At 38.7% G+C, this 20,361-nt stretch overlaps 2 protein-coding genes across 2 annotated transcripts; one reads left to right on the top strand and one right to left on the bottom strand.

The window, feature by feature from the left end:
• The first annotated feature begins 395 nt into the window (after nucleotides 1-395).
• On the top strand, nucleotides 396-4,213 carry LOC103681399 (olfactory receptor 2AG1). Its single transcript, XM_008710964.2, has one exon. The coding sequence runs from the start codon at nucleotides 2,764-2,766 to the stop codon at nucleotides 3,694-3,696; it is 933 nt and encodes a 310-aa protein (XP_008709186.1). The 5' UTR covers nucleotides 396-2,763; the 3' UTR covers nucleotides 3,697-4,213.
• A 13,691-nt stretch (nucleotides 4,214-17,904) lies between these two features.
• On the bottom strand, nucleotides 17,905-18,837 carry LOC103681433 (olfactory receptor 2D3-like). The gene has a single exon (XM_008710996.1). It carries the CDS (start codon nucleotides 18,835-18,837, stop codon nucleotides 17,905-17,907), a length of 933 nt encoding a protein of 310 aa, XP_008709218.1.
• Nucleotides 18,838-20,361: the final 1,524 nt, after the last annotated feature.

A 20,361-nucleotide genomic window follows, 5' to 3' on the forward strand; every position in this document is an offset into this window, starting at 1 on the left:
GATATAGTCCAAAAGGAAAGAAAGACTGAAATATTGTTTGTTTGAACAGGGAAATCTTTATTATATTTGGAGGCTGAATGAGGTTGGAGGGAGAGCTTATAACACAAGAAGACCATGTAAATGAGAGAGCAAACAGGACAGGGAATGAACATGAGGAATTAGAATCTTGGTAATAACTACAAGGTCAACTCCTCCACAGAAGGCACTCTGGGAGTGTCCTATGGCTGACACAAAACCCACCTTAAGATGTGGGGCAGAGCCCTGATCATGAAAAGGACCCTTGCTTCCTGGTCTGTGCAGTCAGCAGTCCATAGAAATGAGCCATCAGTGCCTCCTTAGGGTAGGATAGAACCGTGGAGCGTCTGAACTCATTTAGCAAGAGAACAGGGCAGGGATACCAGGCCAGGAAACATGCCCAAGAGGACTCATTAACATCCTGTTTCCTGGACCAGCGTTTCCAGGGGAGGCCATTTCAGCTGAGAAGAGAAGTCCCTGGGAATGTAGGAGTGGAATAAAGTAGAGAGGGTAGGGTCATGGGATAAGGAGGCAGAACAGCCTCCCCAAGGACAGGGCCCTGGCTCACTGTTCTCCCCAGGGACAGTGAAGCCACGCACAGCACGGTCTCCCTTGGGCAGCTCTTCCAATATCTACTTCCTCCAGATTCTGCTGCTTTCATCTTTGCTCCCAGACCCTAGCAAGAGTAAATGACAGTCTGCGCACCTGGACCCAAGAACTCAGTCTGACAACTTCTCCAGAGCTGGATGGGCTCTCAACCTGGGGACCTGAGAGATAGAAGCAGTTTCTCCTAATTCTCCACAGGTGTGAGAACAGGAAATCCATCTCTGAAGTAGAGCTCCACAGAAACTACCCAAGGACTGTATTAGCCCTCTGTCTCGATTTCATCTCCGGAGCAGAACTGTAGAGGAATAGAAGGACCAAAAGTGGCCCTGACACCTATCTTGGTCAGACTCCTCATACTCTTAACACAACTTAGCAAAATTTAAACCAGTTGGACACTGCTGGAAAAGCTTATGCTTCCCCCATTTCTACAGGAAAATCCTTGACTCTCAAACACCCCCCACGGCAGTTTGCCTGGTTGGGCAGCTTGGCTTCTCAATACCTGAGGTAAAGACTTTATCTCTCTTTCAGGGAATTGTGCAGCCGCTAGATTTGTTGAGTTGAGGAACAGAGCCCAAAGCAGACCCTAAGAACTTAAGCTACTCTGTTTTCCAGATTCCCTAGTGCTTTGGGCTCTGTACCCCATCCTAATGACCTCTATTCTTGGTTTTCTAAACATGAAGAAAAAAATCCATGAAAATGAAGAAAGAGTCTGTGCCACATCCCAGGTCTGAGTGTCTGCTTCCTGGTGGGAGTATCAGTACCTGTCCTTAGAGCCCAGGCTTTGCTGGCCTCTGATATGGGACTTTTGCACCTATCTGGTGACAAATGCCTCCAAATCAAAGGGCCACCTAAGAGCCAATGATATGCCTGTCATATGCTGTAATACCTTTCTACCATTAAAACCCTGTGAACCCAGGAGAGACCAGTAGAAGAACCAGTGAAATGTCCAAATATAGAAGCCACAATATAGAGTAAGGATTTAGAGAAAGATGCTTCACTTACAGATTCTTTGACACAGGTTCAGAATTGGATTATCTGCCTAGTTCCCATGATGCATGACCTTGATGCTTGTCAATCCCAAGTCCCATTCTCTTCTGACTTTTCTCTGGGGTTGGGTGTCATACCCTAACAGCAGCTTTCCAGAACAGGAATTCATCCTCCCTATCCCTGTGGCCCTTCAATCCAGTGTAGATACTCTGGCCCTGCAGGAGGGAGAGTGGGGATCTGGGTCAGGTGCAATAGAGGGAACAGAGGATTATTGAGCCTGATTACAACATACAACACATGCTCTTTTGTTGCCAGCACCTTTCACCCCTTTCTCCCAAACACAAACACTCTGATCTTCCTGGGCAGGACATCGTCAGTTATCAGATCTTTGAGTTCTCCCAGGCTCACGTGTTTGCGTAACCAGTAAAGAAACACCTATGTTGTCATTGATCCTAAAGGTTTAGCTCATAAAAGTGACACCATGTCAAACACTCCACCGCCTAGTGTCAGACAGTCTAGAATCCCCTCTCTCTCAGACACATGGAGAGTATGGAGCTGGTCCAGAGAGGTGACTAAGGTGGACATATTTTAGCTCTTCCTGCAAGGCTTACATCTATAGCCTTCAAACAAATGTGGACATAAATTGTATGGAAAATGAAGTGGAAGTGCTCGGTTGAAATCACACTTCTGTACCTGCTTTAGAATTTTATATTCAGCACAGGTCTGTTAGGGCACTAACGGGATATTTAAATCGTTAGACAAACATTATACTTACAACATAGGTACAAAAATAACCAAGGGCTTGGGTTCTGAGATATTACTTTCTAGTGCGAGAGAGATGACTTAATCATTCTGGAAAGATACATGTCCAGGTTTGATGTCCTGAGTAATATTTTCGTGTAGTGACGTCTTAATGTTTAGCTATTACTGTGGTGCCTGCTCTCCATTCAGATGGTTCTTTCATCAAGGTACAACCAAAAGTGTCAGAAACTGAGAGATGAAAAGGTAAAGTCCATTTCCAGTAGGAAAGACATTGCCTCATTGGATTCATGTTGGCCATCACTAGGAGCCTGTGATGTTACAAACTAGGGACCACCTTAGCAAAAATTCACTGAGAATGTGTTTGGTTCTAGGCAACTAAAGAAACAACACAGAATGGAGTACTGGAACTCCACCTTGGGCAGTGGCTTTATATTGATGGGGATTCTGAATGACAGTGGGTCTCCTGAACTGCTCTGTGCCACAATCACAGTCCTGTACATGTTGGCCCTGACCAGCAATGGCCTGCTGCTCTTGGTCATCACAATGGATTCCCGGCTCCACGTGCCCATGTACTTCCTGCTCGGGCAGCTCTCACTCATGGACCTTCTCTTCACGTCTGTTGTCACTCCCAAGGCCCTCATGAGTTTTCTGCGCTGTGAAAACACCATCTCCTTTGGGGGCTGTGCCCTTCAGATGTTTCTGGCACTGATGCTGGGTGGTGCAGAGGATCTGCTATTGGCCTTCATGGCCTATGATAGATATGTGGCCATTTGTCATCCTCTGAACTACGTGGTCTTCATGAGGCCAAGGGTCTGCTGGCTCTTGGTGGCCACAGCCTGGCTATTGGCCTCCTTAAGTGCCTTTGTTTATACCTTGTATACGATGCACTACCCCTTCTGCATGTCCCGGAAGATCAGGCACCTGCTCTGTGAGATCCCACCTTTGCTGAAGTTGGCCTGTGCAGATACCTCCAGATATGAACTGTTTGTGTATGTGATGGGTGTAACCTTCCTGATTCCCCCTCTTGTTACTATCATTTCCTCCTATGCACTAATCCTGTGTACTGTGCTTCGAATGCCCTCAAGTGAGGGGAAGCAGAAAGCCCTAGTCACCTGCTCTTCCCACCTGACAGTGGTTGGGATGTTCTATGGAGCTGCCACATTCATGTATGTCCTGCCCAGTTCACTCCACAGCCCCAAGCAAGACAACATCATCTCTGTTTTCTACACTGTTGTCACTCCAGCTCTGAACCCCCTTATCTACAGCCTGAGGAATAAGGAGGTCATGGGAGCCTTGAAGAGAGTCCTGGGAAAATACATGCTGTGACACACTCTACCATCTAGGGAGAGCTTATGGCTGGCCCCCAAAATTCATTTCTCTTCAAAGTCAGATTTCTGCTAATTCCCATGGCAAAAACACCATAATGCAAAGGGAACCTTTAGTAGTAAAATGAAGGAATATAATTTGACTTGTCAAATGAATTTGTGTGTCTGTATTTTTACCATTTTATTTTATTTTTTGAAGTGTAGTTGACACAGAATATTACATTATTTTCAGGAGTGCAGCATAGTGATTTGACAGATCTATACTTTATGGGATGGTTGCCACAAATGTAGCTACCATGTATTACCCTACAACACTATTATAGTATCATGGACTACAGCCCTTTATCCCCACTGTACCTTTTATTCTGGTGACTTATTTATTCTATAACTGAAGCCTGTATCTCCCACTGCTCTTCAACCATTTTCACCATTCTTCAGTCCCTTCCCCACGATGCTCTGGTAACCACCAATTTATTTATGGTCTGTTTTTGTTGTTTCTTTATTTGTTCTTTTTTTTTATTATTATTATTTTTGATGGTATTTTTTTAATGTTTTTTTTTTATTATATTATGTTAGTCACTGTACAGTACATCCCTGGTTTCCAATGTAAAGTTTGTTGATTCATTAGTTGCGTATAACACCCACTGCACCATGCAATACGTGACCTCCTTACTACCCATCACTGGTCTATCCCATTCCCCCACCCCCCTCCCCTCTGAGGTCCTCAGTTTGTTTCTCATAGTCCATAGTCTCTCATGTTTGTTCTTTTCTTTTGTTTTTTAAAATTCCAGTATAAGTGAAATCATATGGTATTTGTCTTTCTCTTACTTATTTCACTTAGCATTAAACCCTCAAGGTCCATCCATGTTATCATAAATGGCAAGATTTCATTGCTTTTTATGGCTGATTAATATTCCACTGTATAAATATATACACACCACATCTTTATCCCTTCATCTATCAATGGGTACTTTGGTTGCTTTCATTATCTTGGCTATTGTAAATAATGCAGCAATAAACACAGGGACGTTTATATCTTTACGAATTGGCGTTTTCATTTTCTTGGGTAAGTACCCAGTAGTGGAACTACTGAATCATATAGTATTTCTCTTTTAATTTTTTGAGGAATCTCCATACTGTTTCCACAGTGGCTGCACCAATTTCTATTCCCACCAACATCGTACAAAGGTTTCTTTTTCTTCACATCCTCGCCAACACTTATTTCTTGTCTTTTTGATAATACCCATTCTGGCATGTTTAAGGTGATATTTCATGATCAAATGCTGTAAATCTTTTTTTTCCATCAGGTAATTTATTTAAAAAAATGATTCACACTTTATTTAAAATTTGCTCTCTGTTTTCCCATGTAGCTACTGAGTTAAATGAGGGTCAGTGATTTTATCAATTTTGGACATGACCTCTGACTGGGGAGTCTATACTGGACCAACAAATGAACCAAAGAAAAGAAAGTTTCAAGTGGGAAGCCTAAGCAAGGCCCACATCAGGGGAGCAGACCTTGCGATTTGCACAAATTTTAGACCAACTGACCTTGTTTAAAGATCATGTAGGTAGCCTAATTAACTATTAGTAGTTTATTTGTATTGGCATCATGTTCTCTCCTTTTTCCAAACAGCCATTATACGGACCCTCCAACAGGTGTTTTTGTTTGTCTTTGTTTTTGACATGGAGAATTTTTATACTTCCTAAAAAATACTTCCAAATATTACTGAAATAAATAAAATAGAAAGGGTATCTCATTAGCAAGGTCCATGGGAAACAACTATACTTATTTCTTGGCAATAAACAAAACAGACAAACAGACAGAACCAGTTTCTGTCTTGAAATGTCCCTACACTTGCAAAGGGTTCATACGCTTGATATGTGTGAATGTATGAGTCTGCGGATGTGTATTTGTGCTGGAAAGGATGGGACAACATATCAGTTAATTTTCTAGTGGCCTAAATATGCTCTACTACTACCATTTGTTTGTAAACCTGGAAATACTTAAACAAAACCTGCAAGTTGTTTTGAAGCTTCAAAATAACACAGGTCATCCAAATGGCACTATTTTGGGGAATAAAAATATTGTTCTTTTTGGAAATTTGCTAATGCTTTCTCTTTAAAAAAATAAAACGGCACTGTTTCATCTAACACTAAGGAGTAACAATAAGGAGTTTTTTGGAAAAAAATTAATAAAATTAAGAATACTAAAAGAAAGGCAAAAATTAAATAGAATCTTATCTAGAGGTAACATCCACACATTTAGATGCATTTTCTTTCATTTTTAATGCAGGCATGCATTTTACTGAGTTGATATGTGCACATAAAAGAGATTTTTTTCACTTATTAATACATAGTGAATTTTCCCCCTTCATTATATGGCAGCTATATAGAGCAGTGACAAAGAGAGTCTGGGGTCAGTTGTCAGAGTACCGAGGTTTGAATTCAACACATCCCCACTTACTTATATAACTTTGAGCATGTTTCTTAACTTCTCTGTACCTGTCTGCACATCTCTAAACTGTAAATTGGCAGTAATAGTTAGATCTACTCCATAGTCATCGTGAAGATTAAATAAATTAGCAAATATAAATGTAAGACATTTAGAATAGCGCCTGGCATATAATGAGTATTTAATAAATCTTAATTCTTACATGAGTAAATAGCCTTGAAAATATTTTTATGTGATGACATAATAGTATATCATATGGATGTTTTATAATAGAGTTGGCTATTTCATCACTTATACATTTAGTGTGTGTGTGTGCGTGTGTGTGTGCCTGAAAACAACAATGTTAACCTTTGGGTATATGACTGATTTTTTTCCTTTAGAATAAATTCTTGGGGGCGGAATTACTAAAACCAAAGTAAAAAATCTATTTAATATTATTGATATAAAAAGATGAACTGGGGGCGCCTGGGTGGCACAGCGGTTGGGCGTCTGCCTTCGGCTCAGGGCGTGATCCCAGCATTATGGGATCGAGTCCCACATCAGGCTCCTCCGCTATGAGCCTGCTTCTTCCTCTCCCACTCCCCCTGCTTGTGTTCTCTCTCTCACTGGCTGTCTCTATCTCTGTCGAATGAATAAAATAAAAATCTAAAAAAAAAAAAAAAAGATGAACTGATTTTTATGTGTTAAACATTTTGCATGTTTACCAGCAACATATAAGTATACTCAATTCATCGCATCTTTTTCATATTAAATTTAATATATAAACAGCTTTTACTAATTTATTAAGTATAACATTTAAATATATTTAATTTGCATAATTCATATTTTTCTTTTTGAGTTGTTGGAGTTCTTTACAGATTAGGGATGCTGATACTTTGTTATATTTGTGGTATTACTTCATGAATTTTTTATTTTTTAATATCTCCGTGGTAAGGATTTTTAGACAGAGAAGTACTGAAAATATTTATGTAGTGAAATCTGTTCATCTTTTCTTTTCTGTTTTCTTTCACTGATTTTACTGCTAGGATATAATTTTCTACTCTCTCTTTAGGTAACAATTTATATTTTTTTCTTCCTAATTTTATAATTTGCATTTAACTTTTAGAATAAATTTCTCATTTATTTTGATTTGGTAAAGTTTTAACTTTCTTTCAAAGTTGCCACCTTCTTAGTAATATTTTAAAATAATTCTTCTCCATTAATTTCTTCTATTTTTAAAATCATATATTATGTCTCATAAATGTAGTATTAAGCTACATTTCTTTGCTATCTGTTCTGTTCTAGCTTCTTTGTCTCCTTACTCTTTCTGAAGATATTTGATTCTGTCATCTACATCTTAAAAACCCACTGGTAATTTGATCATGAATATATTCAATGGGTAAAGTAATTTTTAATTTGCAATCTAGTTTGCAGTACTCAGGCATGTCCTCCAGAACATAGTAAACTTCTGCACCTTTGGAACCCAGTCTTGTTTCCTTTCTGAAAATGACTATTTAACACCTTCAGTCTCAGATGATGACCTTACCCCGTATGTATTTCACTTGGAATGGAAAGTAAAGTATGTGGTAAGAAGGGCAAGGGAAGTAAGAAAGGGCAGCCCCTTATGTTCCCCTCTTCAAACCTCCCACCCACCTGTATGAACCTGCATGTTCATGTTTGATTTTCCCCCTTTACAACTGTCTATTAAAAGCTGACCCCTTCACTTTTACTCTGAATCCCAGTCTCACCTACCAAAGATTTTGCTTCTGCAGAATCTCTTTAATCTGAAACCATTTTCTTCTTCTCTTCTGGGTGATAACCACAAAGATACAAATATGCTCTGATTATCCCATCATAAAGAACGCTTTCCATGGCTCCACATCCCCTTCAGTTACTGATCCATTTTTTTCAGCTTCTCTTCAGGCAAAAAAAGAATCTTAAAAAGTGTGTCTATGCCTACTTTCTCCTCTGCTGATTTTCTATTCATATATTAGCCCATTTCCAATCAGCTCTGATTTCTTTCCTTGGACCTGTCCTTTGTCAAAGTCGTCATTGCTGTTTCAAATAAAGTGGTCATCTCTATTTTTTTTAAAGTTTATTTATTTGTTGTAGAGGGTGAGAGAGCACAAGCAGGAGGGGGTGAGGGTGAGGGGCAGAGGGAGAGAACCCTCATGCAGACTCCCTGCTGAGCACAGAACCCAAAGCAGGGCTCAGTCCCAGGACCCTCAGATCATGATCTGAGCTGAAATCAAGAATGGGTGGCTTAACTGACTGAGCCATCCAGGCACTCCTAAAGTGGTCATTTCTATATCTTCCTCCTTGACCTTTCAGCAACTTCAACACAGTTGACTAGTCCCTTCCTCTTGAAACTGTTTCTTCTCTTGGCTTCCAGATTCCACACACACTTGGTTTTCCTCCTTCTTCCCTTAACTCTCTGCACCTTATTGAATCCCCTTTGCTTTCTGAATTTGGAACTTCCGCTTGGTACAAATATGGACCTCTCTTTCTTCTCATTCAATAATCTCTTCCTGAGTAATTAATCTATTTGTATAGGTTTAAATACCACTTACACACTGTTGACGGCCAAAGACCTGACTACTTCCATAAATCTCAGGCTCATATATCAAATTGCCTACTTGCCGTGTCTAATAGGAGTTTCAAACTTAATCTAAAACATAACTCTTGATACATTCTCCTGCCAATCTGTTCTTCCCTCATTCTTTTTTATCTAAATCAGTAAGCACCATCCACGCAGCTGATCAAACTAAAAACTTACATGCATTGTTTTCATCTTTTGCCTTACTGCACCAATAAGTAAATAAATCCTCTTGGCTTCAACTATACAGTATATTCCAAATATGTGTACTTCTTTTGGTGTCCCCCTACAAGTATCTTAGTCCAAGTCATCATAATCTGTTATCTGTTGCTCTACAATAGCTTCCTAATAGGTCTTTCCTCTTTCACTTTTGTCCCACAACAATCTGTTTTCTCCCTAGTATACAGATTGACCGTCATAAATACAAATCAGATTATGTCACTTTTTAAAATTTAAATTCAATTAGCCAACATACAGTACATCGTTAGTTTTGGATGTAGAGTTCATCAGGTGCATATAACACCCAGTGCTCATCACATCACGTGCTCTCCTTAATGCCCATCACCCAATTACCCCATCTCCCCCTCTCACGTCCCCTCCAGAAACCCTCAGTTTGTTTCCTATAGTTAAGAGTCTCTCTTGGTTTGTCTCCCTCTCTGATTTCTTTCAGATTATGTCACTTTTTGACAAGGGTTCACATGTTCTTGGCCCTGCCTACCTTTCAGTCCATATTTAAAACTGTGCTCTCTTATAGTCACTTTAATCTAACTCCATTGACCCCTTGCTTTCCATCACATGATTCAAAATTGTTTCTGCTTTAGGGCCAATTAGAATCTATTCTCCTACCCTGTGATATTTTGTCATCAAATCTTCTTGGCTTAGTAAAGTCCCGTCTTAAAAATGTTAACTTCTCAAAGAGATTAGCAGTCTACGTGGCATGTACTCAAACCAAAAGGCACTATCACACCCTATGTTTTATTGTCTTCATTGCACTTATCATTATGTGAAACTTTCTTATTTATACTTTAGTTTACTTGTTACTCTCTCTCTCCACTTTTCAAAACGAAAACTTCATGGGAGCATGGACTATGCAATGTATGCGTCATAGCTGCTTCTCCATAAAATCTAGGAATATATAAAACGCAGTCTCTACCATGCAATGTGAAAAGATATGCACATGTGTATATCTTTACTGATAGAACTAGAGGAATATGCCATGTTCCTAGGTGAAAAGGCTTAACATTTTAAAATATATTTTTTGCTAAATAATCTATAAATTCAGTGTAATAACCATTAGACTTCTAATGGTATTTTTAGAAGTGGATTTTGACAAGCTGAGAAGTAGAAAGTTTATGAACTATCAAGAAAATTGTGGAATAGAAGAAAAATAGAAGAGTTCTGTCTTTCCAGCTAAATCTATAGTAATTGAAATACAGCAAAACAAGTGCAGTAATTGACAAATATGCCAATATGCATATTGAAATTTAGTGTATATTATGGCAGCATTTGAAATTAATGGGCAAAGAATGACTTACCATGGTATTAGAACAAATGGCTCAAATATTTAGGAAAAAAGTGCCATATTAACTCACGTATAGAAATTCTCATAAAATAAATTCCAGATATCTTAAAGATCTAATGGTTAAAAAGAAAATCCTGTGTCAGACTGCCCATCCCAGATTCATGTCTTACTTGTTTCCCAGCATTTATGTGGGGCCATATTATTGGGTTTCAGTGAATGGAATGTGAGCAGAAGTGCTGTCCTCCTTCTAAGCTACAAAGCCTACCACTGAACAACTTTTTTTTTTATATTTCTTTTTTTTAAATTTTTTATAATAATTTTTTATTATGTTATGTTAGTCACCATACAGTACATCCCTAGTTTTTGATGTAATGTTCCATGATTCATTACTTGTGTATAACACCCAGTGCACCATGCAATATGTGCCCTCCTTACTACCCATCACCGGCCTATCCCAATCCCCCACTCCCCTCCCCTCTGAAACCCTCAGTTTGTTTCTCAGAGTCCATAGTCTCTCATGCTTCATTCCCCCCTCTGTTTACCCCCCCTTCATTCTTCCCTTCCTTCTCTTACCAGTCTTCCTATTTCTTATGTTCCATAAATGAGTGAAACCATATGATAATTGTCTTTCTCTGCTTGACTGATTTCACTTAGCATAATCTCCTCGAAGATGTGGTCCATATATACAATGGAATATTACTCAGCCATCAAAAAGAACGATTTCACAACATTTGCAGCGACATGGTTGGGACTGGAGGAGATTATGCTAAGTGAACACTTTTTTTTATCTTCATCTTTATGGATAGTGACATGCAGGATGACCTCAAAAGCCCCAGATTAAAGAGCTCTATCAGCTTGGGTCCATATACCTGTCACTTCATCCCTCAATTAGAATTTACATAAGTGGTTTAAGTTAATCAGAGGAATACAATTATCATATGGTTTCACTCATATGTGGAATATATGAAATAGTGCAGAGGATCATAGGAGAAGTGAGGGAAAACTGAATGGGAAGAGATCAGAGAGGGAGACAAACCATGAGAGACTCTTGACTCTGGGAAGCAAACTGAGGGTTGTGGAAAGGGAAATGGGTGGAGGGATGGGGTAATTGGGGGATGGGCATTAAGGAGGGCACGTGACGTGATGTGCACTGGGTGTTATACACAACTGATGAATTGTTGAACACTATATCTGAAACTAATGATGTACTATATGTTGGTTATTTGAATTTAAATTTAAAAAAGGAATTTATGTAAGTGAAAAATAAACTTCTACCTGTTAAGCCACTGAGATTTGGGATTTATCTGCTAAAGCAGGGTTCAGCAAACATGTCCCTGGGGCAACATCCAAACTGCCTGGTTTTAGGAATAAAGTTTTATTGTAGCACATTCATTTTTTGTATTAGCTATGACTGTTTTCCTGCTACGATGGTATGGTTGAGAACTTATGATAGGGACAGTATGGGCTATAAAGACTAGAATATTTATGATCTGGCCCATTATAGAAAAAGTTTGCTGATCCCTATGTTGGAGTAACTAGTGACACCTTGCATAAAGGAGAACTAGAACTAGAGCATAACACAGGAGACTATTTTTATTACTTTAGGGATGAAGAAAGCCTCTCTTAGTAAAAAAGGAAATCTATGTACTCCTCCCCCTGCTTATTCTGTCCCTTCCTACCTTTTACCTCCTACCACACCTCTACTTGATTAATTCTTTCATCCTTCAGTTTTCAACGCAAAAATCACCTCCTCAAGAATTATTCTGTATGCTTTCTAAAAGTCTATAACTATATGCAAATCCAATAGCCTTTTATCAAAACATACAAGTTTGAGACATTTGAGAAATTTTTCCTGGAAGACCTCTCCTCTTGCCACTTCTGACACACATTTATTCAGCCTCTTTTTCTGTTACTCTGATTCTCGGTCCTCTGGGCCTGATTTGCTACTCTTCATCCACCTTGAAACATTGGTAACTCCAAGGTTCTATCTTGGATTCTTCCCTGTATCTGTCTCCAACACTATGTCTCATCCAGGATGGCACTTCAGAATTACCTTGGGATATTTTCACAAAACGTAAGTATTGATAAAACCTTTGGGTGTGTCAAAATTCACTTGCATTTATATGTAGTAAATTTCTAAATCTATCTCTCCAGAGCATATCTCTCTCTTAAACTCCAGCTTTATTTATTCATTCAAAATGATATTTCTTGAGCAACAGCAATGGCTGGGCACTTTTCTACAAGTGATAATATAGAGATCAGCAAAGGAGTCACAGTCTTTATTGCCATGGAATTTACACACTAATGGGGAAGTCAGACATTAAGCAAATAATCACGCAATTCTTTTAAATAAAAGCCACCCCATTGCCTAAAAAGCAGCACACGATTTTTACTGTGCTGAAGAATCACCTGGGGCTTGTTACAGACGGAGATTCCTGAGATCGACTAACCAATCCTAAGCTGAGAAATATTTTCTTTTTTTTATCTTTTTTTATTTTAATGTTTTTTTATTATATTATGTTAGTCACCATACAGTACATCCCTGGTTTCTGATGTAAAGTTTGATGATTCATTACTTGCGTATGACACCCAGTGCACCATGCAATATGTGCCCTCCTTACTACCCATCACCAGTCTATCAACCCAGGGACTGCTTCAAGTCATGATTTACAAAACAATGGTCTATATTCTTTTTTTTTTTAAAGATTTTATTTATTTATTCGACAGAGATAGAGACAGCCAGCGAGAGAGGGAACACAAGCAGGGGGAGTGGGAGAGGAAGAAGCAGGCTCATAGCGGAGGAGCCCAATGTGGGGCTCGATCCCATAACGCTGGGATCACACTGTGAGCCAAAGGCAGACGCTTAACCGCTGTGCCACCCAAGGCACTCCAATGGTCTATATTCTAAATGCCTTACTAAGGCATAAAACAGGTATTCCTGCCCTCCTTTTCTTAACTTTATCCTTATTTTCCATCACTGTCCCATAAATGTCCCAATCTTCAGCATTTAAAGGATTACAAATGGGGCCAATTCTTTGGTATTGAATTCAAAGCATTTCTCAGTCTGGACTCTTCATCTTGCTCTCTAGCTTCGTAGCTCACTATTTTCCTAATATTACACATTACTCTTAGAAAAAGTCTACCATTTTTTTGGACCCTCAGCTCTTTGGGCAACTAATATTTGATAAAGCAGGAAAAAACATCCGGTGGGAAAAAGACAGTCTCTTCAATAAATGGTGCTGGGAAAATTGGACAGCTACATGCAAAAGAATGAAACTTGACCACTATCTCACACCATACACAAAAATAAACTCCAAATGGATGAAAGACCTCGATGTGAGACAGGAATCCATCAAAATTCTAGAGGAGAACATAGGCAGCAACCTCTACGACATCAGCCAAAGCAACCTTTTTCATGACACATCCCCAAAGGCAGGAGAAACAAAAGATAAAATGAATTTATGGGACTTCATCAAGATTAAAAGTTTCTGCACATCCAAGGAAACAGTCAGAAAAACTAAGAGGCAGCCCACGGAATGGGAGAATATATTTGCAAATGACACTACAGATAAAGGACTGGTATCCAAGATCTACAAAGAACTTCTCAAACTCAATACACGAGAAACAAATAAACAAATCAAAAAATGGGCAGAAGATATGAACAGACACTTTTCCAATGAAGACATACATGGCTAACAGACACATGAAAAAATGTTCAAAATCATTAGCCATCAAGGAAATTCAAATCAAAACCACACTGAGATACCACCTTACGCCAGTTAGAATGGCAAAAATAGACAAGGCAAGAAACAACAATTGTTGGAGAGGATGTGGAGAAAGGGGATCCCTCCTACATTGTTGGTGGGAATGCAAGTTGGTACAGCCACTCTGGAAAACAGTGTGGAGGTCCCTTAAAAAGTTAAAAATTGAGCTACCCTATGATCCAGCCATTGCACTACTGGGTATTTACCCCAAAGATACAGACGTAGTGAAGAGAAGGGCCATATGCACCCCAATGTTCATAGCAGCAATGTCCACAATAGCTAAATCGTGGAAGGAGCCGAGATGCCCTTCAACAGATGACTGGATTAAGAAGTTGTGGTCCATATATACAATGGAATATTACTCAGCTATCAGAAAGAATGAGTTCTCAACATTTGCTACAACATGGACGGCACTGGAGGAGATAATGCTTAGTGAAATAAGTCAAGCAGAGAAAGACAACTATCATATGATTTCTCTCATCTATGGAACATAAGAACTAGAATGATCAGTAGGGGAAGAAAGGGATAAAGAAAGGGGGGGTAATCAGAAGGGGGAATGAAACATGAGAGACTATGGACTATGAGAAACAAACTGAGGGCTACAGAGGGGAGGGGGGTGGGGGAATGGGATAGACCGGTGATGGGTAGTAAGGAGGGCACATATTGCATGGTGCACTGGGTGTTATACACAACTAATGAATCATCGAGCCTTACATCGAAAACCGGGGATGTACTGTATGGTGACTAACATAATATAATAAAAAATCATTATTAATAAAAAAATAAAAAAATAAAAAAAAAAAAGAAAAAGTCTACCATTTTTTATTCCTTAAATGTACTTTTACATCTCAGAAATCATTAAATTTAGAATTTAAGGCCATGTTAGAACTGAACATCATGAAGACCTTACTTTTCATGTCTATATCCCCAGCTTCTAGAAATGCTCCTGTTCAAAATATATTTGATGAATGCATGAAAAAATGAAGGAAATAATTCCATTTGCCAGAATGTATTCTAATATTTGTGATAGTTTTATTTGTTTATTTGGTTCCTTGTAGCCCCCCCCCCCATATAGTTGTATGTCTATTTGTTTTAATTTCCGTATTAGCTTGTATGGGCCCAGAGAGTAGACTGTCTCCTTACCCACATTTCATTTTCTCTTCCTTCCCTATTTCCCCCTTCCCTCTCTCTCTCCATCTCTCTTTCTTTCCTCATTTCCTTTCTTCCTCCCTCCTTCCGTTCCTTTCCTTTTCCCCCTTCCTTTCTGTATTTCTTTTTCTCCCCTTTTCTATTCATTATTTAAGTATGATTGACATACAATGTTATATTAGTTTCAGGTGTACAGCATATTGATTCAACAATTAATACATTACTCAGTGCTCACCATAAGTGTTAGTCACCATCTGTCACCATATAATGTTATTATAATATTATTGACTATATCCCCTATGATGTACTTTTCATCTCTGTGACTTATTTATTTTATAACTGGAAGTTTGTACCTCTTTTTTAAAGTTTTTATTTAAATTCCAGTTCGTTAACATACAGTTTAATACCATTTTCAGGTGTACAATTTAGTGATTCAACACATACATCACCTTGTGCTCATCATAACAAGTGCACTCCTTAATCCCCATCACCTATTTCACTATCCTCTCATCCACTTCCCCTCTGGTAACAATCAGTTTTTCTCTATAGTTAAGAGTCTCTATAGTTTCCTGGTTTGCCTCTTTTTCCCCCATGATTGTTTTGTTTTTTAATTCCACATATGAATGAAATCATATGGTATTTGTCTTTCTCTGATTGACTTGTATTTCACTTAGCATAGTACTTTCCAGCTCCATCCATGTTGTTGCAGTTGGCAAGATTTCATTCTTTTTGATGGCTGTGGAATATTCCATTGTATATAGATACACCACCTCTTCTTTATCCATTCATCAGTTGATGGACAGTTGGGCTCTTTCCATAATATGGCTATTGTTGATAATGCTGCTATAAACATCAGGGTGCATGTATCTTTTTGAATTAGTATTTTTGTATTTTTTGACTAACTACCTAGTAGTGCAATTGCTGGATCATAAGGTAGTTCTATTTTTAACTTTTTGAGAAACCTCCATACTGTTTTCCAGAGGGGCTGCACCAGTTTGCATTCCCACCAACAGTGTAAGAAGATTCCTCTTTCTCCACATCCTCTCCAATACCTGTTGTTTCTTGTGTTGCTCATTTTAGCCATTCTGATTGATATGAGGTGATATCTCATTCTAGTGTTGATTCATATTTCTCTGATGATGAGAGATGTTCAGGATCTTTTCATGTATCTCTTAGACATCTGTATGTCTTCTTTGGAAAAATATCTACTCATGTCTTCTGCCCGTTTTTTAACTGGATTATTTGTTTTTTTGGGGGGTATTGACTTTGATAAGTTCTTTATAGATTTTGGATACTAACCCTTTATCAGATATGTTATTAACAAATATCTTCTTACATTCCATAGTTTGCCTTTAGTTTTGTTGATTGTTTCCTTCTCTATACAGAACCTTTTTATCTTGATGAAAGCCCAGTAGTTTATTTTTGCTTTTGTTTTCCTTGCCTCAGAAGACATATCTAGAAAGAATTTGCTACAGCTAATATCAAAGACATTACTGCCTGTGTTCTCCTTTAGGGTCTTGATGGTTTCCTGTCTTATACTTAGGTCTTTAATCCATTTTGAATTTATTTTTTTGTATAGTGTAAGAAAGTAGTCCAGTTTCATTCTTCTGCATGTTGCTGTCCAGTTTTCCCAACACCATTTGTTGAAGAGACCATCTTTTTCCCATTGGATATTCTTTCCTGTTTTGTCAAAGATTAATTGACCATATAGTTGTGGGTCCATTTCTGGGTTTTCTATTCTGTTCTATTGATCTATGTGTGTTTTTGTGCCAGTGCCATACTGTCTTGTTCACTATGGCTTTGTAATATAACTTAAAGTGTAGAATTGTGATGTTTCCAGCTTTGCTTTTCTTCTTCAATGTTGCTTGGCTATTTGGGGTCTTCTGTAGCTCCATACAAATTTTAGGATTGTTTGTTCTAGCTTTGTGGAAAATTCTCTTGGTATTTTGACAGGGATTGCATTAAATATGTAGGGTGTTTTGGGTAGTGTAGACATTTTAACAATATTTTTCTCCCAATCCATGAGCTTGGAATGTCTTTCCATTTCTTTGTGTTATTTTCAATTTCTTTCATCAGTGTTTTATAGTTTTCAGAGTACAGATCTTTCACCTCTTTGGTTAGGTTTATTCCTAGGTATCTTATGGTTTTTAGTGCAATTGTGAATGGGATCAATTCCTCGATTTTCTGCTGCTTCATTATTGATGTATAGAAATGCAACAAATTTCTGCACATTGATTTTGTATCCTGCAACTTTACTGAATTCATGTATCAGTTCTAGCAATTTTTTGGCGGGATCTTTTGGGTTTTCTATATAGAGTATCATGTCATCTGCAAATAGTGACAGTTTGACTTCTTCCTTGCCAATTTGGATGCCTTTTATTTCTTTTTTTTTTTTAAGTTTTAATTTAAATTCCGGTTAGTTAACTTACAGTGTAAATATTAATTTCAGGTGTACAATTTGGCAATTCAACACATAAAACACCAGGTGCTCATCACAAGTGCACTCCTTAATCCCCATCACCTATTTAACCCATACCCCCACCTTCCTCCCCTTCTATATTTCTTTCCTAAGTCTACCAAGGTGTCTTACTTTGAACAGGCAAGTTACTGAATTTATCTTAGAAGAGACATAGGAAAATAGGAGAAGGAAAATAAGTGGAGGAATGGGATGAAAATGGGAAAAGTTTACAAGAAAATCACATCTCTCTACATCCCTAAAATGTTGTCATGGCTAAAGCTCCCCACCTTCAAAAAGACGATTTTGCAGTCACTCTCCTGAGAGCCCCTTTGACATCCTTGTTTCTCAGACTATAAATGATGGGGTTCAGCATGGGTGTCACTGCTGAGTAGAACACAGAGATCATTTTATCCCTTTCATTCATTATCTTGGAGTTTGGCCTCATGTAGGCAAATATTGCTGAACCATAGAAGAGGACAACAACAATGAGATGGGAACCACAGGTAGAGAAAGCCTTGAGCCTCCCCTCCCCAGACTGCATCTGGATCACAGTGGAGATAATATTCCAGTAGGAGACAAGGATCAGGCAGACAGGAGCTAAGAGGATGACCACGCCCATTGCAAAGATGGCCATTTCTGTGCTGTAGGTGTTTGTTGAAGCCAGCTTCAGGAGGGCAGGAGGTTCACAAAAAAAATGGTTGATAATATTGTTCCCTTTGTAGGGCAGACGCAGTGTGAATGTGGTGTCCACCAGAGACACAAACGCTCCACTGACCCAGGACCCTATGGCCAGCTGGACACATAACCAACGTGTCATGATGGTGGAGTAGTGCAGGGGCTTGCAGACAGCCACATACCGGTCATAGGACATCACCGCCAGCAGTGCACACTCTGTACACCCAACCAGAAGTAAAACAAGTATCTGTGTTGAGCATCCAGCAAAGGAAATGGTTTTTCTCTTTACCAGGAAGTGGACCAGCACCTGGGGCACTGTGGTGGTAGAAAAACAGAGATCAGCAAAGGACAGGTTTCTAAGGAAAAAGTACATGGGTGTGTGGAGTCTAGAGTCTATGTGAATGAGCACAATGATAAGCAGATTTCCCAGTACAGTCAGCAGATAGATGATCAGAAAAAGGAAAAAGAGCAGGACCTGTGTCTGTGGATCCTGTGAGAGGCCCAGGAAGACAAATTCAGTCACATAGGTTTGGTTTCCTTCTCCCATGAAAATTTATTACTGTTTATAGGTCAGCACCAAGAAAAGAAACACATATTGTTCAGTTATAGAATATATATCTATATCTATATCTATATCTATATCTATATATATATCTGTGTAACTTAGGTAATAATCAGCATCAGAACTGGGCTATTGATTTCCATCTCTTAACAGGTCCCATATGTCAGAAGACAGAATTCTCTTTTTGCTCAGCAGTTGTGACAGATGAGTCATTTCTGATTTTCTCTCTCTTGAATCTTTTAGTAGCACCAGAGGGGCAGAAATCATCCTGAATATGCTACATGACCAAACCTTAGCAGGACTACATATAGTCCTGATAAGACTATAGTGCTGCTCACAGTGCATCCTTCCTTTTATGTAGGTTTGGGAAGCAAAGAAATTGATGTTGCTTTAAACTAGTTAGATTTTTATGCTGCTGACTATCTGATAACATTTATGAAGGCTGATTTTTTTCATTATTTTTGCAAAATAATCCTAAAGAAGCACTCTGAGCAAGGAATGGGAAATTAAGGGATGATGTAGTCTGTGATCCTGGCCCTTAAATAATTTCTTCCCTTATTTGTTTTTAGTGTGAAGAGGCTGCTGAGGAACATCAGTAAAAAAAGGCTGCCACTCAGTAGCAACCTTTAAACATGCCTTAATCCGTCCTCTGCACTTTATCTCTCTTTGCACAAGGTCCTTTGGCAATAATAATACTAATTTTCATGTGTCGGGCCCTATCCTGGTGCCAGTCATTGTGTACACTTATTTTTAAGTCTTATGTTCATTTGAGGTAGTTATTATTATCCCCAGTACACAGATGATGAAACAAAGATTCAGAAAAAAATTTAAGCTTTCTCACTTTTTCTGTATCCTGCAATTCTTTTTCTTTCTTACTCAAAAACTCATTGTAGATAAGGTTAAACTTTCACCCAATTGTATGTACCTATTCCCCACATCCACTCCTTGAAGACAAATCCACAGGGCTCCAATTCATGGTTTTAGAGCTAATCCACTGTGGCAGAGCTATCTGTAGGCACAAAAACAGTCATATATGAACAGATATTTTTAAATAATTTTGGGTGGTCTTAGCCAACAGACACATGAAAAAATGTCCATCAGCAACAGGAAAATACAAATCAAAACCACAATGAGATACCACCTCACACCAGTCAGAATGGCTAACATTAACAACTCAGGAAACAACAGATGTTGGCAAGGATGCAGAGAAAGGGGAACCCTCTTACACTGCTGGTGGGAATGCAAGGTGGTACAGCCACTCTGGAAAACAGTATGGAAGTTCCTCAAAAAGTTAAAAGTAGAGCTGCCCTATGACCCAGCAATTGCACTACTAGTTATTTATCCAAAGGATATAAACATAGTGATTTGAAGGGGCAACTGCACCCCAATGTTTATAGCAGCAACGTCCACAATTGCCAAACTATGGAAAGAGCCCAGATGTCCATCAACAGATGAATGGATAAAGAAGATGTGGTGTATGTATATATACAATGGAATATTACTCAGCCA

This window comes from Ursus maritimus, unplaced genomic scaffold (assembly GCF_017311325.1).
Source record: "Ursus maritimus isolate PB19 unplaced genomic scaffold, ASM1731132v1 scaffold_16, whole genome shotgun sequence".
NCBI classification, from domain to species: Eukaryota; Metazoa; Chordata; class Mammalia; order Carnivora; family Ursidae; genus Ursus; species Ursus maritimus.